Here is a 22,458-nt window from a genome sequence, read left to right on the forward strand (position 1 = left end):
CTCAACTACATGCACATCCTTCGTGAGCTTCGACGTAATGGCATGGTTCATCATAGGTTTCGTCGGGTTGCTGTTGCTCCTACAAGATGTCGAAGAAGAGTGGACGATCAGGAGCAACCAAGAACTAGAATACGCTTAAGTAATGATTTTCCGTCCTAGTTATCGCTAGGACACATCTAGATGCCTTCAGGGTAAGTTGTATACATGTGATAGTTTTCTTACATAACTAACTGTATAGTTCTCTATATTCTTTCCTTGGTATTTATTTCTCTCATTTGTATGCCGTCTCCTTTTGATTGCATTTTATTTTTAGCCTTTGCAAAAGTACTTTTTTTGTATTATAAATTTTCGAATTATGCGACATTATTTGTAGAAAAAATAGTACATACTACGAGCTGAAGTAACTAAATCAATACCTCTACTTTTAATTGAAATCCAGTATCTAGTTGATCAAGATTCCATGCTAAGACTCGTTTATTATGCATCTTCCACGTATGTTAGCTACAAAGCGCTTCCTCTTGCTCTTGTTATTGTTACTAAAGGTTTTTCAAGTACTGCATTCAGAAGAGAGTTTACCATTATTAGTAATGGATCCCTACTGGAAGCAAGCTGCGCATTCTGGGCTAAGCAATGTCTGCTGTTGTCTGCGGACTCTAAAGTCGGTCATCTTAATCAAACAACGCTGGATCCTATGGTTGCCCTAGGGCATCTCATTACTAGCCATCATCCTGCCTAATGCCATCATAATACAAAGCTAATCCAACTCTTATGATGCTATGCTCCATTGCAAGGGAATTTTGGTCAAAGAAGACAGTACAAGGAGTGAAAGAACCAATTTAATTTACCGATTGGAAAAAGCTAAAAAAAAAAAACTTTGAAACAATCCTTGACGAAGACCGTAGCAAAAACAAAACATGACAGAACGCAGAGAAGATTTGGAAGACTATGGTGACTCAATTGAAGAAGACGACAATACCATAGCAAATTATACCTTTGAAGATGCCCAGTTTATTGAAAGTTTAACCGTACCTGGAAAAAACAAGAGTTGGGAAGACATTTTCAATAAAGGGAAAGCAAAAGATCATTTAAATCCTATAAATCACCTTATAGTTTAAAGCCATCATATTATCATATTCTCATAATCTGTCTTTGCCTATTGTAACTTCACAGGCCAAACAAATAGTTTGAGTCTCAAAATGTATGAAAAACAAGGCTTTTTGCTTGGATCAGACATAAATTGGCATAGTTTAATAAATGCGGGTACAGATACATTAGTTGCATCTGTTTTGTTAACTGAATCAATAAAAAACAAAAAAACACTTCTATGCCCAGAAGTTACATTTTAAATGCACCAAAAATGAGTTATCATCAGCACTAAACTCTTCACGATCCTTAGGCTAGACCATCCTTTGATAGAGATTATCAAAACAGTAGGCAATAACCTAAATTTTTCATGAATCCGCATACATCATTCAATAGTTTCTAACACTGAAACATGATCGATTGAAGTAAGCCGACCTTCTTTTGCATTCTGTGAGATATACACAGTAAATTCACTCTTTGTATCAGTTCATTCAGTCTGTGCTACTGTGTAGCTATTTTCTAGAGCAATTTCACCTATAAAGAGATGCAATGTGTAAGATAAGCAAAGTATCTTTATACAAATAGCAAAACACATTACCAACTAAAGAGCGAACAATCAGATTTATAGCGCTTGGGTCATTTAGTAAGAGTTTGCTCGTACGACCTGTTTCAGGCTTCCACTTCAAAGGTAAAATAGTACTGTCAGCATTCCCATCTATAATTGAATAAGTTTATTAAGTACTCTTGTTCTGTATACAATCAAAGCCAATTTGCTAGATTACCTTGCTGTGAAGACTTTTTTTTTCTTGCGAAAGAGAAAGAGAAAGAGAAAGACGCGCTGTCACCAGTAGCGTCACTGGCGGCAAAAAAAAGGGAAACACTACACCAGAAGTTAGACTAATTCTACGGGCGCTACCTTTACCCATTACCTATGATGCCTTTCAACAAAACTTTGAAATCTGTGGCGCCACACTAAACATGGCTCTATAAAGTTACCGATTTGTTTTGTTTCTTTTCATGAAGAAGAGTTAAAAAGAAATGCTGTTATTTATTTATTTATTTCAATTTTATGTTGTCAGTTGATCAAAACAGACCATTTATGATAAATTCGTGTTTACATTATTTAGCCTATTTTATGGTATATATTCTGGCGCATGTAATGTTCACCCAAAAAAAATAAATTATAAAGCAAATTGGTACCGTGAGCACTGTACAGTCTTTTCAGAATGCAAAGTCGCATCTTTGTAGTTTTTATAATACAATTTATACGAAAAAGCGAAAAGTCAGCGCGACATCTCTTTCCGGAAATAGTGTATGAGCAAGCACAATCAAATTGTCTTGGTAGCAAAGTGCAAAGTGTAGCCTATGCATGTAAGATAAGGCATGACGCATATATAATAACTGGTTGAGAAAGAAGGGGACAGCAAGCCGTCTTACAGAGAAAAGTTGAGGAGGAAATACTTGTTTTAACGAATCATGCAGCTATTATCGTACTTGATGATTCTTTAATTTATTTCAAACTTAATGCCATACAGCCATAACTGATGAATCTTTCGACAACGAATATGTAACTGGTGCATAGGATCAGCCCGTATTTCTTCTTCGATAGCTTCCTCGCGTGTAAGCTTTTCTGGGTTATCAAAAAGGTATTTCTTGAAATAAGTCGTTTTTCCTGATGTTGTTACAAATATCATGCACGGCTTTCTGTCAAAGTCACAGTGCTGGTGTTTCAAGTTATATAGACTTAGACTTTCGAGATTTAAATTAAGCAAGTCTATCACAACAGGTTTTACAGGCAAACAGTCATTTACAATCGTAGTGTGCCCTATACAAAGGTATTTCAAGTTTGGAAAACTAACTACTAAATCTTTAAAGAACGTAGGGTAAGTTTCCATGTGATTGATGTGAACCGATTGAACAGATAAACTGAGACAGCCTTTGAAGCTCTGTAGCTTACAAGCCAATAGTGTTAGCTTCTCGAGCCGACTACATTTTTCTATAGCCGTATGTAGACCCTGTAGAGAATTTCCTTTTGAGTTGCTTAGACTATTTACGTGTAGTTCGTATATGTTTGATGCGGTGCCATCCAAGTACTCGTTCAGTTGACTCCCAATGCCAGCATGAGGCAAACTTATCTCGGTTCTACACCTTGATAAATCAATTTTCACCTTTTCCAGGTAAGTGTCCAGCTTTGATCTTTTAGCACTATCGTCTAATGCGCGTACGATAAGGCAATGGTATATATTTGATGAGGTTTGTCGTGTCCCAAATATGCTACTTAGACAAGCTCGGATCGTATCAATCCTAGCAGAACCAATCCCGGTATCAGTCCAGCCGTCACTGTGTATAAACGTCAAATGAAACTCATATGACTGCCCAGCACGCATGAGGTGTGTCTCCAAGAGTCGACTATATGCGGCGTTGTATGCATCATGCTCAGGAGAAGAATCTACTTGGATACGAATTTTGCAGAGTCCGATGAATTTCTGGGTGATATAATCGATCGTACCTTCATGTATTGGGTGAGAGTAACTGGCGATGGATAACTCCTTTAAAGAAGGATACGGTTTTGGTCTAATGAAAGTGTTTGATATTCTGTCTATATGAAGATTTATTGCTGCTAGCTGCAAATCGAGGCAGGTGTCAAATATAAACATAAATTCCTCCATGCTGACAACTCGGTATTTATGTAAATAAAGCTGCTGGAGCGATGGAAATGATTCCAAAAACTGTGTGCTACTCATTCTAACAGGGTCTTCGAGGCAAACAATAGAGTCTTTATATTTGTAATAATGGTCGATAGTGAACTGATAATACCTTCTCTCCGTAAGGAAGCTCTTGATACTCCATTTTATACTATCATCAATATCAAGTAAATACGCCGAAACAAAGCTTAAGAAAGTTAATCTCGATGCTGATATTGCTTCGACATTGGGACAGCGTCTAACTAGTTGTTCAAATTCATGACGTGTGATAAATGGTGTTCGTCTATCAAACCCTTCAACGTTCTTTATAATTATTACGGAAACCATTTCCCCAAGTGGTATCAGTCGGTTAAGGTGACGGTTTGCAGTGAGCTCCAAGAACTGGTTGAAACGTACGTTGTTGTTAATGTGAATTTCTTTAAACGCTGCTTTTGTAACAAGTAAATACCACTTGAAACAGACTAGCCTGCAGGTAAGCTGGTTGCTTAAAAATCCAACTTGATCAAGGATAATTGTAAGTATATCCAGAGGTAGATAATGAATGGTAGCCATTTGTACGTACAAAAAGAAAGAAAAAGCCAGAGATAATTTCCGAGCTTTATAATTTTATGCGCCGTTGGTGAAACCCATGCTGGTCATAAACCTTACAAAAAAGGCAAAGTAATTCGTCGAACACGACATGTGGTCAACTCGGTTTCTCAGTAATAAAGGTTACTGTCTCTAAATGGTGTCTACCGTTCTCTGACCATGGCCATCTCCCTTTATTTTTTAAACTTGTGTGACTGAATCGGTTGGAATGTATAAAATGCCGCCTGACATAACTAGCATAGATAAGTTTTAGAACTGAACAGACTTTAATCTGTAACAAGACAGTGTGTTCAATCAAGAAATAATCTTTTTGTCGACCCCAGCAGTTTGGCTGCTCATGAAAGCAACTGAGCAAAATATTCAACCTATTTTAAAAAAAGGAAATAGAAAAAGACAAGGAAAAGTTCTTCTTAATGGCGAGGTTTATTACTACTACTACTACTACTACTACCTTCATCACCATCCCATTTACCCTTTCGCTTTTCACCAGCAATCTTACTTGCTACCTTGGCCGCGTTGGCCATCGCCTTTGCCATTGCTTCCGATTGCTCCTGTGTCATCTCACTCTTGACAAACTGCACGGATGTCCTTTTTGCCTTTTCTTCTGCAAGCCGTCGCTGAGTATCGAGAATACCATCAATATAGAATGACTTGTTGAATCCATGTGGGTCAAAATCGGCTGGATCAAAATTACTTCCAATTTCGTCCACTTCTATAAACTCGACCAATTTTGCATAAATTCTTGGATTTCTAAATGCTTTATTATGAGCAAGATGATCATTGAGTCTGTGTCCGGATGCTTTTAGTGATAAAAAGTGTGCAATTTTCGCCTTTTTTCTTAAAAATGAGAAATAGGATACAATAAAAAAAAAGAATAGATCTTACCGATCTTTCTGGATCGCATTGTCCTTTTGGTTCTTCTGGAATCCCCCAATTCTCTATACCTTCTATTGGTTTTGGCGTGAGCGCGGTTAAGAGTCTACTCTTTAATGCGGTTGCTTCTGATATTTGTTGTATAGGCTGTTGTGATGGTAGTTGAGTTGATGATTCAGGTGGAGGATTTGGCTTTTGAATTGGCTTTTGAACTAATATGGTTTCTGTATATTACATATTAGGAGGATGAGTACTATTCACTATATCACTTACCTTGTTCGTCAACTGAAGACGAGTCTTCCTCATCAGAGTAATTCACAAGACCTGCCAATGAACTCATGAAAATAGGAAAAAAGGGAGTTTCAAATGCATACAGAAAAGTTGACATATTGGGGGTTCTTTACTACACTTTATTTAGAAATTATTCGCACACTGACAGACAAATGATAGTTTCAGACAATAAACAATTAGCAGTTACATTGATATTAAATGCTTACAAAGAAGAGAGTTTATAATAGAAAAAGAGAAGCAAGAAGAGTGAGTAAACTTATAAAGAGTTTACTAGTATCTTACCCAAAGTGTATCTGGTTGGGTCAGCGATAACTGCCTCGGAAAAGTAAAAGAAAAAAAGAAAGAACAAGAGAGTGGATGAGGCCAAAGTTTGGTAAGAACCAAACCATCCCCAGCAGGCACCAGGTTAATTTCGATTATGATCTATAATACTACATATCTTAGGACTAGCTGGGGAATAGCTGGTTTTACTTTTTGGTCCAAAGAAGAAAAAGAAGTCAAGCTCAGATTATTTATACAAGGTCTCTAACAACATTTTCAGTTACGTGTTTTTTATATGCGTTGACCACATTTATTTTATATATCTCTCAAAAAGGCAGAATTCACTGTCTTTTTAATATTAGAGAAAAGATTGATAGCCAACTAAAGTGTGAAAAACATATTGAAAGTATATACTTTTAATCTCTACACCTTGTAAAAAAAGGAAAGCTTATAAAAAAGGGAATAATACAAATGAGAGCAATAGAAGAGAGTTTTAATTCCTGTCGTTGACGGTGTTACTATCGCGTGTGTGATGTGTGTGTGAGTGCGAGTGTGAGGTGACAATCTACAAAAGAAGATGAAGGGAAGATTTAAAACAAAAAGGAGCAATAGATGGTATAAACGAATAATAGGGTGAGGGTAAAAGTTGTAATACGCCTTTACTAAACTTTTTTTTTCTGCTTGTTTAATCGCTGATATCTTCTTCAAGCCTACCATTGTCGTGAACAGGGTTTAACATGTGAGATTCTTTGCCAAAGCTCATCATAAACGAGGAGGGGTTTCTTTCGTCTATAAAAATGTATTAATGTGAATAAAAGAAAAGGAAAGTCTAGGCCCACAAAGCAAGCATACTTACTCGATTTATTATTTATATCAATATTATTATTACTACTACTAGGGCTATTATTATTAGTTTGATGATGATAGTTATAAAATGAGGCTGTGTTGTTTGAGCTAATGGATGAAGAAGAAGATTTTCGTTCGCTCATTTGCTCGTGTTGTTCAGAGGACTGCATTGATTCGAGTGCTGGCAATTTCCTGTTGTTGAACGATCTATTCTCTATGCTATAGTTTTTGACTGTCGAGTCATTCGAATCAAAGCGCAAGAGCCTACCATTGGGAGTAAAGGCACTGCCACTGCTGTTGCTACTGCTACTCGACCTTTCGCGAGTATCCAAGCGAGGTCTATTGCTACTGCTGATACTTTGAATTTCTTTCAGTCTGGATATTTGTAATCGGAGATTCTCAGCTAGAGTGAAGCAAATGAGCTCTTGTGTATGTCTAGACGTGTTGTTAAAAGTTACCATTTTGTAAGTCTTGTTCGTTTGTTATACTATTGCTATTTGAACAAGTACAGTCTACAGAAAAAAAAAAATACAGAAAATTAGAATTTCTAAATTATGCAGCTTAGTCTTTCTTACTCAAATTTAATTTGGAGGTGGAGACAACATCGACAAGATCTTGCATTGCCTAATTAAGAAAAAAGCCAAAATTTTAAATCGTCGGTTATTTTTTCTAAAAAAAAAAGAAAATCGAAAAAAAAATTTTACCACTTGTTGCTTAGATACGACCATTCGTAAATGGACGATTTCATTGTATAGCAATTCGCAGGATTTGGCAATGCCCAATAAGTGGGACTCTATTTTTAATACGTGATCACTGACCATATGTTCTTGCTGTAGTTGCTGTTGCTGCTGCTGCTGTTGTTGTTGTTGCTGTTGCTGTTGTTGCAATAATGGTGTGGCGTCTTCTCTAGGAGACTGTTCGTCTAATTCATCTTGCTTTTGTTGAAGTAATTGTTTGTTATTTTTCAACAGTTCCTGCTGCTGCAATTCTTGCTGCCGTTGCAGCTGCAGATGTTGTAATTGGTTTTTGGCGCTTTTTCTCTTGATATGTTGAAGGTCGCCCACCGCGCCCCTTCGGAAATTAGGATGCTTGAATTCCCAAGTTTGATTCTCGTTGGTTAGGTTAGAATGTATCAAATCGTTAACTTTGTGAAATCCATACACTATGTTTATAAACAAGTGAGACTGAGCGTATTTGTCAATTGAATATGATATTACTGTTGAGTTGACGAACAAAGCTTTGCCAATTGTTATGTTTAAAGTACTGTGGCAAAATGCATTTTGAAAAGAGAGTTGGATTGGATACACTAAACAGGTCACCATGAGCTGACCAAGAAATTAAATCAGATGTTTGAGGATCTTCGAGCATTCTATCAATATAAAGATCAATAAAAGGCTGCATCAGTAATATTTAAGTTATTATATTACTTGTATAGTTTGTTTACAAATGCTGCCTGTGTCTTCATAGTTGAGCCATTAGTCGAAGATGTGCTCGGGGGTGTGGGTGTATTGGAACTAACGGGTGAGCTGCTACTTTGACCAGATGTATTATTATCATCGTGATTATTCAACTTTATTCTACAGGGGAAATGTGTCAAAATATGTACGAAGAAAAAAAAAGTCAAGAACGAGTACCTTTTATATCTTTGATCTTCGGGAGTACTATGACTATGACTGGATGAACCGGATCGACTGCTACTACTTGCTCTCGTCATTCTTGAAGTAGATAAAATAGAGAAAAAAGAAAAAAAAGTAGAAAAAAAAGAAAAAATATTTTTTTCCGCAAAAAAAAAATGAGGATTGTTTATAAAAGGAAAAATATCTGTATTTTTTTTTTTTTACCTTATTTTATGATTCAAATACGATGCAAAAAGGAAAGGTTTCTATGCTATGAAATCCTTAAATTTGTTTAAAAGGACTTGTATAAAACTTAAACGGAAGAATTTAAGAAGGGAGTAGAAAAGGGTTATAGAAGAAGAAAGAAAAAAGAAAAAGAAAAAAATAGACTAAGGAAGAAAAAAAAGGACAGATTTTTACTGTTTTTGTGAACAAGCAAGTTGAATGTGTTTAAAAGAAACATTGATGGTTTATCAACACCCCTTCCCGCTATGATGTCACTAACTGTGCCGAGCTGCTGGATCATTTTTATGTAATTGGTTTAGGGGACTGAAACTTAAAAGGTAATCAAATAAATTAAGCTTTTCTTTCTTATTACAAGACCCCAATGTGTGTTACTAGCAAAAAAGACAAAGAACAAAGGGGGGAGGTATGCTGTCATCGATCATCGTCATCCCACTCAAGATTTTGGTGTACGCCCCCAAAAAAGGGTCGGTTATTTTAGAATATACCAAAGTAGCTAAAAGGGTGAAAACCTTTTAGACTTCCGATTATTCAGTATAAGGAAATAAAAATAATTCACTACTTATTTTATCCCCCATCCGATCCTTTTGTTACTGTATTACCTTGTTTTCTATGGCAATAATGCAGGAAAGATCGGATTTACCAATCCGGATAAAATTACATAAACTGTAAGTCCCACTCTCTCTCTTCTCTCCTTATATTTTGGTTTGTTGAACTTGAAAAGGGGCGGGGGACACTATGTGTGACTGTGGACGGTTATAGAGATTAAAGTGGGGCAATAGATACAAGCGTCATCCATTTATTTCAACAAACAAAAAAAAAAAAGATCACCCATTCAGATCAAACGGAATTAGCCGAATTCGAGTAGTCAAGAATAAATTAAACACAGCTACAATCAAAACGAGCAAGTGTTAGTGAATTACTTGGCGTGAAACACTAGTAGCGTGATCAGGCGATTTAATTTGAGTCTGTTTTTGAACAATATGTTGCTATAGCTTACTCTAAAGGGCTAGCTTGATGTCAATGGCTTAGAATGGAATAGCTTGTGTATAGAGGGGTGTACATGTGGAGTCCTGAGATATTCTAGACCTATAAGATCCCCTTATCAGGATATACAGTTGTTCTTAGGGCTATGCAAAAGCTATTTGATACAGTCTTTTCAGAAAGTAAAGTCGCATTTTTGCAGTTTTTATAATATAATTTATACGAAAAAGCGACGAGTCAGCGCGACATCTCTTTCTGGAAATAGTGTATATTATAAAAAACAAGTTGACATTGTATAAAAATTTTATCCAATCACAATTTACAAATTGTTCTTTGGATAAATGTTCTTCACATTAACTTTATGAGGTTAAAGTCTTAGCGAAAAGTTTAAAATATCGTAAGGCTAGAGTGCGAAAAAAATGGGTTAGAAGAATAATAATAGTTTTAAAAGAGAGAAAAAAAGAGGGAATGGGCCATCATCCTTTTATCGGCATATTGGTTCATTATTATTATCATTATTATCAAAAATTACTTGATACACCCCTGATTCTCTGTCCCCCAAACAGATACAAAGAGATCACTCCGCCATTGCGCTGCGGGAAAAAATCGAGTAGAAGTTACCAGAAACGTCGGAACAAAAAATGAATGACAATTTTTTATATGCAACAAATGCTGCAAGCTTACTTTTTCTATCCCCCTTTTTCTTCTTTTCACTCTTTTTCTCAATGAATCAACCAGACTATTATCAAATCCTTGGAGTATCCAAAGATGCTTCAGAAGAAGAAATAAAAAAGGCTTATCGTAAATTAGGTATGAATATCTATTTATATCTGTATATAAATATGTCCTCACTAGATTCCTCTTTTTTAATAGCTTTGAAATGGCACCCAGATAGAAACAAGGATCCTTCAGCCAAGGTCGAATTTCAAAAGATCGCAGAAGCCTTTGAAGTCCTGAGTGACCCAGAAAAGAGACAGGAATATGATAATCCGGTCGATCCTGAGGACGGCCAGCAACACTTTTACTTTTACACACCAGAAACTGATCATTTATTCCATCAAATGTTTGGCTCAGACATATTTTTTGACTTTGGTGACTTTTTCTCAACTCCAGGTCGTAAGCGTCCCCGATACCAACCACAACAAAGCTTCCAGCAGCGTAAACGACAAAAGACCGTTGTTCATCAAGTATCTGTCACCTTGGAAGATCTTTACAAAGGTACGACCAAAAAGTTTCAGTTGACTCGTGACATTGTCGACAAGAAGACAAACAAATATACCAAGAAGCAGCAAGTAGTTCAGATAGAGATCAAGCCTGGATATGTAGATGGTACAACTATTTCTTTTCAAAACATGGGAAACGAGTGGGCTCCAGGAAAGGCTGGTGATTTGATCTTTGAGATTCGTGAGCTACCGCATTCTATCTTTAAGAGAAAGGGGCGAAACCTGTATACGAATGTGCAGTTGAGTTTGGTAGAAGCCTTGACTGGATTCAAAAAGGAGATCAAACGGTTAGATGGCTCCATTTGTATTGTCGAACATGGTCTCTCACGTCGTTCTCAGATATTAAAACCAATACAACATGGTGATGAAAAAGTTCTTATTGGTGAGGGTATGCCAGACCCAAAGACAGGCGAAAAAGGAAATTTAATTATTCGCTTCAAAGTCGAATACCCAACACAACTAACAGAACAGCAATGCTCTCTTATCAAACAGGCTTTTTCTTCATCGTCATTAGTAAGCAAGAAGGACGAGATGGAAGTGGACTTGTAAATAAAATGTAGATATATATTATTTATTGACATCATATCGCTGTGTTGCTCCGAGGCACTTGCTGGTCTTGTCTTTTTTCTATTTCGGTATCGACATCCCTACTGGTATCTATAAAGAGTTCTGGATGCTTCCTTGTCTTGCGCTTTCTCCTTTCTTCCAATTGTGCTGCTATAATGGGTGAGAGCGTACTCAATGTTCCCTTGGATAGTGCCATGTATACAAATAATGTAATTAAAATAGTTAGCTGAATAAGCGATAGTTTCTTCTCAAATGATAACTATAAAGAGCTTATTAGTATAATACATCCTTTATTTTATTTTTTCTTACCTGGTCTGCCAATAAATTAATCTTTGTCGTCATTTCTCTCATATCGCTTTCAGTTTGATCCTTCATATTTGCATACCACTGCTCATATCTTTTCTTCTATAGTATATGTGTTGTTAGTATATACACAATCGAAATGTATATAAAAGACTTGCCATATTGTCAATCTTCTGGCTCGCAGTCTCATTCAAATGTCCTATGAGCACAATGAGCTGTTCCTGGTGTCTCTTTTCCATTTCAAGAAATACGTCATTCAACACCTTGTTCTGATCATCCAGAAATCGTTGTGAGAGTGTCATGTTGTGCTCCAGAACGCTCAGACGCTTCATGATGGTCTTATAGATCGATTCTTGTGTGATGGCCTCTTTGGTATGATGTGTCTTATGCTGCGTGACAATGGGTCGATTGTGATCTTCAGTTGTATTGCTGCTATGGACCGGATCTGGAGTAGGCGTATTCAAGGTTGTACTCTGTGTGCTATAACTTGCTACCACACTTTCTGACGATGATATAAAGGCCGCAGTTGTTATCAGAGGCTTGTCCATGGGTAATGTCAAAATTGCTGTCTCTTGAGCACAGGTTCCTTTGCTATCTGATTCAGGCGAGGTTTGTCTGTTTTCTATTTGTTCTTCCTTTAGCGTCTCAGATACCTGCTCTGGTGCTTCCTGATCATACGTTTCATGACCAGGTGTCTCTGGAATAATCGGTTCGTGAGCCTCTACGGGCTCTGGTTTAGCATCATCTTCGTCGACCTTGATTGGAAACGACTCGGACGTATTGCCAATATCGAATTGAGGCTGGATGATTTGTTCTCGAATCTCAGCTGGCCAAAGATGCTCTGGCTCTATCATTGGACTTTCTTCATCATCTTCATCATTGCTTTCGATTGTTGTGTACAGTTCCATCATGGACATACCGTGAACTCTTACCAGACTCAATGGACAGTAATATTCGTGACCATAATGAGTGAGAAACTCAATCTTGATATAGTTCGTCCATGGGCTTTCTGGGACTCTAAACACCTGAAATGCAATATGTTATACACAATATCAGATGAGCCTTTTTATCATTACCTGTAAATCTCGTGTGTTTTTTGCTTTCCACTGACCAAGCAGACGCCAATCGTCGGTAGGATATTTTGAGGAAGCATAGACCTTGAAATCCTTGAAAGTGCTAGAGAAAAACTCAAAGTTGGCCATCACAATCGTATCCACTCGAATCTGTTCACAAAGATTGATGATCACAAACTTGTTGGTAGAACACTTATTGAGCATATACTGATCCTTAGATTCAAACAGAATACTCTGAGCACCCTTTGCTTCCTTATTCGCCTTACGCACAGTTGCTGCACAATCTACAGAAGCATAATTGAATCGCTCCTTGAGGTATTTGAGGTTATCGACCTTTTTGTCTTGTCCGATAGGTGAAATGTACTGTTTCTCGTCGTATACATTCTGTGTACTCTTGGGTGTGTCCATGAGGTTTTCAAACATGGAACCCAAATCGTCCGAGAGACCGCCATCGAGGCTATCGACCACTTGACGAGTCTGTCCAAGGGTTTTCTTTTTTTCGTTTTGACTCGATCGGTGTCTATTGTTATTTGTAGTCGCGCTGCCATTACTGTCTTTTAGCACTTGCTTTTGCCATTCTTCAAATGAGGAAAATGGCTTGATGGGTGTAGATGATGCAGTTTGACGAGTTGTCGTCATTAGATCTGGAAATAAACTGGGTGAGACATCAGTCGATGCTTTGGCAGGACAGATGGGACTTAGACCATCATAGTAGTCTTTTGTGCAATAATTAAATGCAAACACAAGAGGACAAAGCAAGAAAAGAAAAAAGTAGAGCATTTTTATAAAGAAAAAGAGAAAGTTTATTCCATTTTTTTCAATGATAGAAAAGAGAAATGAAAAAGATCTTTTTTGGCCACTCATTTTTTTACAAGTTCTGATTTCCGCTTGCCTTATTTGTGTGTGTTCATGTTTATTGTGTAAAGTTTGCTTATGTAAGCTGTCATTCTGTATATTTAGTCATGACATGTGTAGTTATTTCTAGTACTAGCACCTCTGTTTTTTCTGAGCTTTGATTTGGATCAAGAAAGGTATTAAATGTCTAGTTGTTGGTTAAAGATCTTTTGATTCGATACTAAAAGATAAAAACCCTCTAGTATTTCTAAGGCAGTCCACTTGAAAACACATGAAAGCACAAAAGACCTGTTTATGTAGGCTATCTTATCGAAATCACAAGAATTAGGTATTTAAAATACAAGAAGGACTTAAAGAAGCACAGAATACATAATTATTTTTTCAGGAAGTAGATATTTAATGGTTATTGTCATGCAGGTACATCAAGTCAAAAAAAGCGGCCTTCTCTTTCTCCTTAACACTGATTTCCTAAAGAAGAGACCAAAACTTTATGCAATTTATGCAATCCTCTAGAAATCCCCAATTCAAAGTCACAGTATGTTCAAAAGCGGAGATTGGCCGATACAGAACCCTTTTTTACTGCTCTGTTGTCTCTGACTCATTATTTGTCTTTTTTTTATGCGTTTGCTACCCTTGCGCACCTGTCTGTTAAAAAGACAGGTCTCTTTTCAAAGATTTTATCATGCATTACCTAATAAGGTGGGAATTCAGTTAACTCGAGACCAGCAAGGTAGTATTCATAACTAATAAGAGGATGTTCCTTACATGTATAAATAGAATTGACAGAAGCGGAACATGACTTGATGAAAACAAGTCGTAGTCCGAACGATATATTACAAGTGCCAGGCAGCACTTATGGGTAAGCGATATAAAACAAGATCGAGTGTTATCTCATGTCATCTTTATCCAGTGGGTTATATACACTAAAATGGGCAGAAAAACCAAATAATATACTTATTGTCAAAAAGCCTCAAGATGACAAGACAGCAAGAGCAATGATAGAATTAGCAAAGTAAATGACACTATTTATGTGTATAAAAAGAGATTGGAGCTTATACTTATCATTGTTTTCAGTTGGCTACACCAAACACGACCTGATATGAACATTATTGTTGAACGATATGCGGCGGAACAATTTAGAAAAGAGCTTCCGTTTGTTCATGTCATTGACCAAAGTAATGTATGATTACATAACAGCATTTCAATTGTAATAACACTATATAGACGAATATACAAGGACAGTTGACTTTGCCATCACACTAGGTGGAGATGGCACGCTTTTACATCTCTCCTCTCTATTTCCCAAAGCTGTACCGCCGGTCGTCAGTTTTTCGCTAGGCACATTGTGCTTCCTTATGTCATATCGTACGCTATTTCTTTTTTTTGATCTATAATCCTTGATTCACCTTATTATTAGGGTTTGATAGATACCAAGATATATTAGGCAACATGATCTCAGGCCATAACATCGGTCTGAATATGCGCATGAGGCTCTTTTGTTCACTCCATCAATCGAACGGTAAACGGATCCAGGTGGATGGTAAGGAAGTGCGAGATAGACAGGTGATGAACGAAGTAACCTTACATCGTGGTCGATACCCTCACTTGGCGGCGGTTCACTGTTTGGTAGATGATCAGTACCTGACTGAATGTATCGCAGACGGTCTGATTGTTTCCACTCCAACAGGATCCACTGCTTATTCGCTATCGGCGGGCGGGCCAATTGTTCATCCGAGCGTACAGAGTCTTGTGCTAACGCCTATCTGTCCAAGATCGTTATCCTTTCGAACAGTGCTGCTGCCATCGAGTTCAATCATTCAACTAAAGGTAATGCCTGACGCTTTATATAAACTACAGCTAACAGTAGTAGATTGGTGAGAATACAAAAAATCCAACAGAAGTAAGCATGGATGGTCAGGAAATTTTCATGTTGAATAAAGGCGAATATGTAAAAGTAAGCAATAGACGATATAAAAGCTGACATTATTGTAATTATGTCATCATCATATGATTTAGGTGCGTATGTCAAAATACCCCATTCCGTGTGTTCAAGGTGCACGTTGGGAAAAGGATATTAACGAACTCTTGAAATGGAATCAAACGTTTGGTAGATAAAGGTCCCAGTAACTAGAAATAGAACTCCGAATTCAGCATTATGTAATCCGCCCCCTAATTGTGTCAATAAAAGGATATCTCTATTTTTCGATTTTTGTCTTTTCTTGTGTGTCTGCTTTTTATAATGAGTAAAGTAAACTTGTTTTATAACCTAAAGCCAGTAGAAATAAAGCCAGTGGGAAAGGACAGTATCTCGCTTGTAGATTATATCAAACAAAAGTGTCCTTCACTTTATGGACCAAAAGCAGTGTATCATCCAACACCCTATCTATTTAATGGTCATCTTCAAACTGGTTATGCAGCTTATTACAATTACTCACCTACAGTAAAAGATGTCAATTATGAACGGTAAAATAGATAAAGGCTATCATCTCTTTTAGACTAACTCTCTCTCTCCCTCTTATTAGAGAATTGATTCAAACACCAGATGGCGGCCAAGTAGCTATTGATTGGACATTGCCTCGAATTCCTGATGAACAAAAGGTACCTACACTCGTCGTTCTTCATGGATTAACCGGAGGAAGTCACGAATCTTATGTTCGTAGCTTGTTGGAAGTGGTAAAGGAAAAAATCAATGGGATATACATTATTGAAACTAAGGATATGTATATATAGCTTGTTCATCCACCTTTTAATTATCGTGCAGTTGTTATGAATAGTCGAGGCTGTGCTGAATCAGAGATCATAACACCACAGCTGTATAATGGCGCCTATACAGACGATCTTCGAGTAGTACTAGCACATATTCAAAAGAAACTAGGTGATGATACCCCATTAGTTGCCATCGGATTCTCGCTTGGAGCCAATATCTTGGTCAAGGTATAGTAAAGAAAGATCATACAGATAAAGATTATTAATGTTGTACTCTGTAGTATCTTGGAGAGGAGAAAGAAAAGACACCGTTCAAGGCCGCTGTGTCTGTTGCAAATCCATATGATTTTAGAGCGTAAATATATATATATATATATATAAATGTATCCCTTACTTATACCTTAATAGATCTATGGACCACATGGAATCTTCTTTTATGGGTAAAACAGTGTATTCTCCTGCCATGGCAGAAAACCTAAAACGAATCTTTTCCAAGTAAGATCAATTCATCATTATAAACATCAGTTGATCTAACCTAATAGCAGACATATGCATGTACTTGAAAAGGGCGGTAAAGTAAAGCGTGAAGAGGTATTAGCGGCACGAACCCTTCGTGAATTTGATGATACTTGCACGAGAAAGATTTCTGGCTATACAACTGTGAATAATTATTATAGAGAGGCTAGTTCATGTCGATTCATTGAACATGTCAAGATTCCCCTGCTGTGTCTTACTGCATTAGATGACCCTATTGCCTACTCACAATGCATACCTTATGACGAAATCAAATGTAACCCTAATGTTGTCTTAGCCACAACATCACAGGGTGGACATATTGGATGGTTTGAACATGTATTGCGTCCTACCCGATGGTGTGTTAAGCCACTGTCTGAATATATTGTAGCCATGTTTCAGGTAACTTAGAAAAAGACAGTCATTTTTATAATAGGTAGTTAATTTAATGATAGGCATTTGATGTGAGAGAAAGCAAAAAGGGATTAAGTGGTGAACAAGTAGATGAACAAGTGGAAAAAGTGCAACATGAAATAAACAAACAAACATCAGATGCAGTTGCTTAATATGCATAAACTGTGACTACGGAATAAATCTAACCCCCTTTTCATGGACCAGTTACTTATTTTATCACTCCACAAAAATGTTAAAACGTGTTAAACTTGTGTAATTTCATATGATACACAAAAAAGTAACAATAAGGTTACAATTGAGGGAGAAGTAGGCAAAGAGGGAGAGAAAAAGAGAGAACATCTAGAATTAGCTCAATACTAAAATAACTTTTCTTTACTCGAGTGAATTTCAAGGGGTCATTCAAGAAATGCAGAAGAGCATATTTTACTGTATTTGTATATAAATATATATCGCGTCTAAATTTGATGTAGGATTTATTTTTGTTCTGCATAAGAAAAAAGGGGGGATTAGGAAGACTCCAAAAAAAAGGGGGGGGGGAGAGATTACGAAAGAAAAAAAGAAAGCAAGACAGAGTTGAGCTGTTTGACAGGCACGCAAGTAGCGGTTGTTACACCATAATATAACTCGGATCAACTAGGATAGTTATTGTTTCATTTAATATATAAACTGGCGTTAGATTTATATAGTAAGGGTGTTTTTTTTGAATTAAAGAGACTATAATTTGACGTTACAAGATAATACGTATTAACAATAGGAAGCAAGAAAGGCAGAGAAAGATAAAAAGAGAGAGAGAGACAGAGAGAGACAGAGAGAAAGAGAGAGATGGTTATGGTCTAAGAACAATATATATTTGATTGGCGTAACCTTATGTTATTTATTTAAAGTAGCGCAACCATGTGTGTCTATATAATATCAGGCAACATGTTTAATAACTATAAACCCTTTTTTTTCCCTTTTCTTTCTCTTTTTTCTTTTCTTTGTTCTTTATATACATGATATGACTTCACTTTCACCACCTACATCTCCTATTGTGTCTACATACACGTCCCATTTTGTACAGGCACTTCATGATTATCTACCTTCTTCAGCTCCTATCACAGATGAACCAGTGACATGCTTATTCTTTAAGAAAGGATCTATTATAGAAGTATTCAACAGAGATGATTCTGGTTGGTGGGATGGTCAATGTGGCGATATCAGAGGATGGTTTCCAAGTAATTACGTTGGAAGAATCGGTGAAGCTAAAAGATCGAGCATAGACTTTGAACCTGAAAATGATGAATTGATTCATTGGCAACAGGAGCAATTAAAAAAACAAAAAGAGCAACAATTAGAACAACAGCACCACCAAGAACAAGAACATAGATTATCATTCATGGAAGAAGTCACAGAGATAACAAAGAAAGTTATCAAAGAATACAATAATGACATTCAAGAATCAGTACATATTCCCCATCTCGTTTCATGTATAAGATCTATCCTTATAGAATTCAACATTTACAATAAGGATAGTCCATTATTAAAAGTATATCCTGAAATGGCAAAACAAAGAATACATGTCTTTTGCATTTTAAACAAACTAGCCTTGGCATACAAACAACACGACCAAGATATAGAAGAGATTATAGATATACTGCTCACAGAGCTCAATCAATTCGAAAAACTGCTCATGAACACATCTTCCATACTCGATGGCTCTGTTTCCTCACGATGTTCATCTATCGCCTCCTCAACATTCTCAACCAATTTGTACTCGGACTATTACTCAAATTCAACCTCATCCGTCAAATTAAATGTTGATCAGGTACTACAATCTGTACTTGAACATCAGAATGTCGTTCAGGAATTACTCTCCAATTTACTCGCCCAATTACCTCAATTTCTCGCAAAACGTCATCAAGAGAAAGCTATGGAATTATTGGAAGTGACTAGAAAAGTTGTAGAAGCGGTCAAGGGCTACTTATCAGTCATTGAGTACGTCTGCTCTAGTCTCGATGACTTTGTTGATAAAGGCTTATCCATCATACCAGAAGATCCCCAACTGGTTTCATTAGTATTTGCCAAGGAATCTGTCTACAGCGCCATCACTAATCTCGTCACTGCTATTCGTGCCGCATCAAGCCACATGAGTAAAGAAGAAGACCATGCACTTGAGCTGGATCATCTCAACCATTGCTGCGAACAAGTGATCAAAACAATCAATCATTGTGCTGACAATTTGCGCACCTGCTTGTTATCGTCATCGTCATCATCCTCCACATCCACCATTGAACAACCAACACCAAATGAAGAAGAAGTCATGATTTCGTCTAAATCTTTCCATAACAACCTAGAGATGATGAATCGAAAGATCTCGAGTCTAAAAGCAATCCAGCAGCAACTTTCTGCATCTGAGCAGGAAGAGACGATCATATTGAAACCATCCATCTCTGATCATTTAGTTTCAAAAATTCAACAACAACAATTACAACAACAACAAAATCATTACCATCAGCATCAACATCAACAACAGCCACTCCCTGTTCGCCATCTTTCATTACGCGCCCGAGCATCGTCTGTAAATAGTTCTACTCCTCCTCCACTTCCAAAGCATACTGTATCTACTGCATCCAAGAGACGACCAAGAGGTCTTAGTTTAACATCATTACGTTCCTCGCTTCATAAATCTCGATCGATTGCTTCTTATGAGAGCTTACCTGATGTTACCAAGACCTCAAGTAGATCTTCACTAGATTCCAAAATCGTTCCTCCTCTTCCTCCTGCAAGTACCCCTTATAAGGTAATGAACATATGGCGATCCTAAACAATGTAGAATAACACTTGAAAATATAGGAATATGAGTTCCTGAAGGATACTCAGTTATCTGAAGAGGAGGCAATCTTCAACCAGGATGGCTATCTCACAGGCGCCACGCTGGAGGCACTGGTACAATTATTAACTCTGCATGAAAAATCTCCAGGTACTTAAAGTTTAATTTAATTTTTAAGGAGTTGTTTGCTAACCTTAACGCTGTAGATCTCTTATTTATTCGTGCCTTCTTTTATAACTTTCGTTTGTTCACTAATCCACAAGAATTAGTGAAGTTATTGATTCAACGATTCCATCTGCAGCCTCCTGAATCATTATCCGAGGAGGAGTTGGCTATTTGGACCAGCCGTGTGCTAATACCCGTTCGTTTACGTGTTTATAATGTCATCAAGACGTGGTTAGAATCGTACTTTGACTATAGTCGAGACGCTGCTGTTCAAAAGGAATTACTTGAGTTTACTGAACGCGACATGAGTCAAGTTATGCCTAGTCCGGCTAAACGTATGGCAAATATAATTCACAAGGCCGTAAGTTCATTTTTGTGTTTAATTAAAAGGAGAATACTGATCATCAATATAGCTTATTACTAAAGGCCAGTTACCTTCTAAACAACAACAACAATCACAACAGCCACCTTCTTCTTCCAGCAGCCACAATAGTTCTATCTTTTCAAACCTCTCCTTATTTGATGATCATAACGTATACCCGCCATCCATCATCAGCAAATCAACTCGAAACACACTCAAACGTGCATTACTATCGCCCGAACCCCTGTTATCGGCAATTCATCTTCAGGACATTGACCCTGTCGAGCTCGCACGACAGATCACTCTCCTTGAAAACGCCTTATTTTGTCAGATCAGGCCGTACGAAATTATAGGTCAGGAGTTTAAAAAGAAGCATGGCGAGAGCAAGGCTGTACACGTAAAAGCGATGATCCAAAAGAGTACACAGATCACAAGCTGGATATCGGGAAGCATATTGAACGAAAATGACGTCAAGAAGCGAGCCCAATTAATCAAGTATTGGATCAAAGTGGGTGATGTAAGTAGACAGTTACTGTTTTGGTGTTTATTTTCTTATATGCATCTGTTAGGCATGTTTACATATGAACAACTATAATACTCTGATGGCCATTCGGTCTGCACTTGACTCAACCTGCATTATCCGGCTTAAAAAGACGTGGGAATATGTATCAAGCAAGTACCGGTCAATCTGGGAACCTATCTACAAGGCCACAGACTCACAGCGTAACTTTGCCGAATACCGTTCCAGACTCAAGACAGCGGTGGCACCTTGTCTACCTTTCTTGGGTGTCTACCTAACAGATGTAACATTTATTGATGATGGTAATGCAGATTATCGTATGTCTCCTGGTGGTAAAAGACTAGTGAATTTTGATAAATACATCAAGACGACCAAAGTGTTGAACGAGATTGATCAATTTCAAATTCATTATCGATTCACTGAGGTAGATGAAATTCAACATTATCTTAAAAGAATACTCGAATCTGTTGAACAAGATGATCAAGTATTTTATGCTAAAAGTTTGAAGCTTGAACCAAAAGAAGAAAACGATACCAATTCATAACTTTGTACATAGTATTTTACGTTTATAAATAGTCTTGTTTGATTTACAGGTTACTCAAACAATAAAATTTTTCATGGCTGCATTTTTCATTTGATTTACCCCTTTTTTCCTTGGGGACTTGTAAAACCGCAGCAAGATGGTTTATGGAGTTTAAATAAAAAGAATAATGAACCATGAAAATACGACTTTATGTTTCCTGTTCTTGGGTTTTCCATTTTGGTGGACAAAATACCTCTTTTGATTTGTTTATTCTGTTCGTCGAGCGGAGTGAAGGTTGAATGGAAAAAAAGAAAAACAACTTCAACTCCGAATACCCGTTTAGAGAATGAAAAAAGATCAAGATAAACGTATAAACAGAGACAAGACACATTGGATATACAAAGAGCCATGCGTTCTAGCTCAAGTTGAGGACATAATTGCATTGTATATAAAGAAACAGACAAAAGAACGAGCTCAACTTGAAAAAGACGCTTGTTGTACAGTCCAATCAGAAAATGTTATTGTGACCATTTCCATTGTGGCTTTTGGCTGCGGGATTTATCAAAAAATTTTTTAAATAGAGAAATTTTTTGGGCCATTGTTTTGATTTTTTCTTCTTTACTTTAAACTTTCATCAAGTAATGTATACACACACTTTTCAGCCAAGCAACAAAATTAACCATTATTTTAATTTGTAGCCATGGGTAAGGAGAAGACTCACGTTAACGTTGTCGTTATTGGTCACGTCGATTCTGGTAAATCTACCACTACTGGTCACTTGATCTACAAGTGTGGTGGTATTGACAAGCGTACCATTGAAAAGTTCGAGAAGGAAGCCGCTGAACTCGGTAAGGGTTCCTTCAAGTACGCTTGGGTTCTTGACAAGCTCAAGGCTGAACGTGAACGTGGTATCACCATTGATATTGCTCTCTGGAA

The 22,458-nt window shown here is 37.1% G+C and overlaps 10 protein-coding genes across 10 annotated transcripts; 6 read left to right on the forward strand and 4 right to left on the reverse strand.

Annotated features, from left to right (window-relative positions):
• The first annotated feature begins 342 nt into the window (after window positions 1-342).
• RHIMIDRAFT_282078 (uncharacterized protein) lies at window positions 343-830 on the forward strand. Its single transcript, XM_023613056.1, has one exon. It carries the CDS (start codon window positions 461-463, stop codon window positions 734-736), a length of 276 nt encoding a protein of 91 aa, XP_023466157.1. The 5' UTR covers window positions 343-460; the 3' UTR covers window positions 737-830.
• A 1,533-nt stretch (window positions 831-2,363) lies between these two features.
• Window positions 2,364-4,348, reverse strand: RHIMIDRAFT_291830 (uncharacterized protein). Its single transcript, XM_023613841.1, has one exon. It carries the CDS (start codon window positions 4,338-4,340, stop codon window positions 2,589-2,591), a length of 1,752 nt encoding a protein of 583 aa, XP_023466158.1. The 5' UTR covers window positions 4,341-4,348; the 3' UTR covers window positions 2,364-2,588.
• A 438-nt stretch (window positions 4,349-4,786) lies between these two features.
• Window positions 4,787-5,872, reverse strand: RHIMIDRAFT_291831 (HCNGP-domain-containing protein; the record flags this gene model as incomplete). The annotated part of the gene is made up of 4 exons (XM_023613842.1): window positions 5,823-5,872; window positions 5,523-5,741; window positions 5,262-5,473; window positions 4,787-5,206 (listed from the first exon to the last, which is right to left on the reverse strand). Exons 2-4 carry the CDS (start codon window positions 5,635-5,637, stop codon window positions 4,787-4,789), a joined length of 747 nt encoding a protein of 248 aa, XP_023466159.1. The 5' UTR covers window positions 5,638-5,741; window positions 5,823-5,872.
• Window positions 5,873-6,214: 342 nt separating this feature from the next.
• On the reverse strand, window positions 6,215-7,498 carry RHIMIDRAFT_282084 (uncharacterized protein). Its single transcript, XM_023613057.1, has 3 exons — window positions 7,223-7,498; window positions 7,106-7,159; window positions 6,215-7,050 (listed from the first exon to the last, which is right to left on the reverse strand). The coding sequence occupies exons 1-3, from the start codon at window positions 7,266-7,268 to the stop codon at window positions 6,512-6,514; spliced, it is 639 nt and encodes a 212-aa protein (XP_023466160.1). The 5' UTR covers window positions 7,269-7,498; the 3' UTR covers window positions 6,215-6,511.
• Window positions 7,499-10,215: 2,717 nt separating this feature from the next.
• Window positions 10,216-11,262, forward strand: RHIMIDRAFT_237381 (DnaJ-domain-containing protein; the record flags this gene model as incomplete). The annotated part of the gene is made up of 2 exons (XM_023608747.1): window positions 10,216-10,300; window positions 10,364-11,262. The coding sequence occupies 2 exons, from the start codon at window positions 10,216-10,218 to the stop codon at window positions 11,260-11,262; spliced, it is 984 nt and encodes a 327-aa protein (XP_023466161.1).
• A 31-nt stretch (window positions 11,263-11,293) lies between these two features.
• Window positions 11,294-13,295, reverse strand: RHIMIDRAFT_251421 (uncharacterized protein; the record flags this gene model as incomplete). Its single annotated transcript, XM_023610838.1, has 4 exons — window positions 11,294-11,539; window positions 11,590-11,677; window positions 11,716-12,608; window positions 12,660-13,295. 4 exons carry the CDS (start codon window positions 13,293-13,295, stop codon window positions 11,294-11,296), a joined length of 1,863 nt encoding a protein of 620 aa, XP_023466162.1.
• Window positions 13,296-14,129: 834 nt separating this feature from the next.
• Window positions 14,130-15,626, forward strand: RHIMIDRAFT_237383 (ATP-NAD kinase; the record flags this gene model as incomplete). The annotated part of the gene is made up of 8 exons (XM_023608748.1): window positions 14,130-14,241; window positions 14,289-14,370; window positions 14,422-14,523; window positions 14,586-14,686; window positions 14,736-14,876; window positions 14,929-15,338; window positions 15,382-15,465; window positions 15,528-15,626. 8 exons carry the CDS (start codon window positions 14,130-14,132, stop codon window positions 15,624-15,626), a joined length of 1,131 nt encoding a protein of 376 aa, XP_023466163.1.
• Window positions 15,602-17,365, forward strand: RHIMIDRAFT_132417 (AB-hydrolase YheT). Its single transcript, XM_023605562.1, has 7 exons — window positions 15,602-15,974; window positions 16,034-16,184; window positions 16,242-16,445; window positions 16,499-16,572; window positions 16,626-16,712; window positions 16,763-17,132; window positions 17,186-17,365. The coding sequence occupies exons 1-7, from the start codon at window positions 15,751-15,753 to the stop codon at window positions 17,294-17,296; spliced, it is 1,221 nt and encodes a 406-aa protein (XP_023466164.1). The 5' UTR covers window positions 15,602-15,750; the 3' UTR covers window positions 17,297-17,365.
• A 731-nt stretch (window positions 17,366-18,096) lies between these two features.
• On the forward strand, window positions 18,097-21,844 carry RHIMIDRAFT_291836 (ras GEF). The gene is made up of 5 exons (XM_023613843.1): window positions 18,097-19,923; window positions 19,977-20,103; window positions 20,160-20,479; window positions 20,532-20,996; window positions 21,049-21,844. Exons 1-5 carry the CDS (start codon window positions 18,142-18,144, stop codon window positions 21,541-21,543), a joined length of 3,189 nt encoding a protein of 1,062 aa, XP_023466165.1. The 5' UTR covers window positions 18,097-18,141; the 3' UTR covers window positions 21,544-21,844.
• A 378-nt stretch (window positions 21,845-22,222) lies between these two features.
• Window positions 22,223-22,456, forward strand: RHIMIDRAFT_202804 (uncharacterized protein; the record flags this gene model as incomplete). Its single annotated transcript, XM_023606640.1, has 1 exon — window positions 22,223-22,456. A coding segment is annotated over one exon (234 nt), but the record flags the coding sequence as incomplete, so codon positions are not given.
• Between the last annotated feature and the right edge of the window lie 2 nt (window positions 22,457-22,458).

Source organism: Rhizopus microsporus, assembly GCF_002708625.1.
Source record: "Rhizopus microsporus ATCC 52813 unplaced genomic scaffold scaffold_8, whole genome shotgun sequence".
Taxonomy (NCBI): domain Eukaryota; kingdom Fungi; phylum Mucoromycota; class Mucoromycetes; order Mucorales; family Rhizopodaceae; genus Rhizopus; species Rhizopus microsporus.

Coding starts and splice junctions, on each gene's coding strand:
- RHIMIDRAFT_282084 (XM_023613057.1), bottom strand. CDS start 7,268: ATGCAAGATCTTGTCGATGTTGTCTCCACCTCCAAATTAAATTTGA. Junction 7,160..7,222: donor CACCTCCAAATTAAATTTGA/GTAAGAAAGACT, acceptor TTTTTTCTGTAG/ACTGTACTTGTTCAAATAGC. Junction 7,051..7,105: donor CGAACAAGACTTACAAAATG/GTAACTTTTAAC, acceptor GCTTCACTCTAG/CTGAGAATCTCCGATTACAA.
- RHIMIDRAFT_291830 (XM_023613841.1), bottom strand. CDS start 4,340: ATGGCTACCATTCATTATCTACCTCTGGATATACTTACAATTATCCTT.
- RHIMIDRAFT_132417 (XM_023605562.1), top strand. CDS start 15,751: ATGAGTAAAGTAAACTTGTTTTATAACCTAAAGCCAGTAGAAATAAAG. Junction 16,573..16,625: donor AATCCATATGATTTTAGAGC/GTAAATATATAT, acceptor ATACCTTAATAG/ATCTATGGACCACATGGAAT. Junction 17,133..17,185: donor ATATTGTAGCCATGTTTCAG/GTAACTTAGAAA, acceptor ATTTAATGATAG/GCATTTGATGTGAGAGAAAG.
- RHIMIDRAFT_282078 (XM_023613056.1), top strand. CDS start 461: ATGCTAAGACTCGTTTATTATGCATCTTCCACGTATGTTAGCTACAAA.
- RHIMIDRAFT_291836 (XM_023613843.1), top strand. CDS start 18,142: ATGACTTCACTTTCACCACCTACATCTCCTATTGTGTCTACATACACG. Junction 20,104..20,159: donor TCTGCATGAAAAATCTCCAG/GTACTTAAAGTT, acceptor TTAACGCTGTAG/ATCTCTTATTTATTCGTGCC. Junction 20,997..21,048: donor ATTGGATCAAAGTGGGTGAT/GTAAGTAGACAG, acceptor TGCATCTGTTAG/GCATGTTTACATATGAACAA.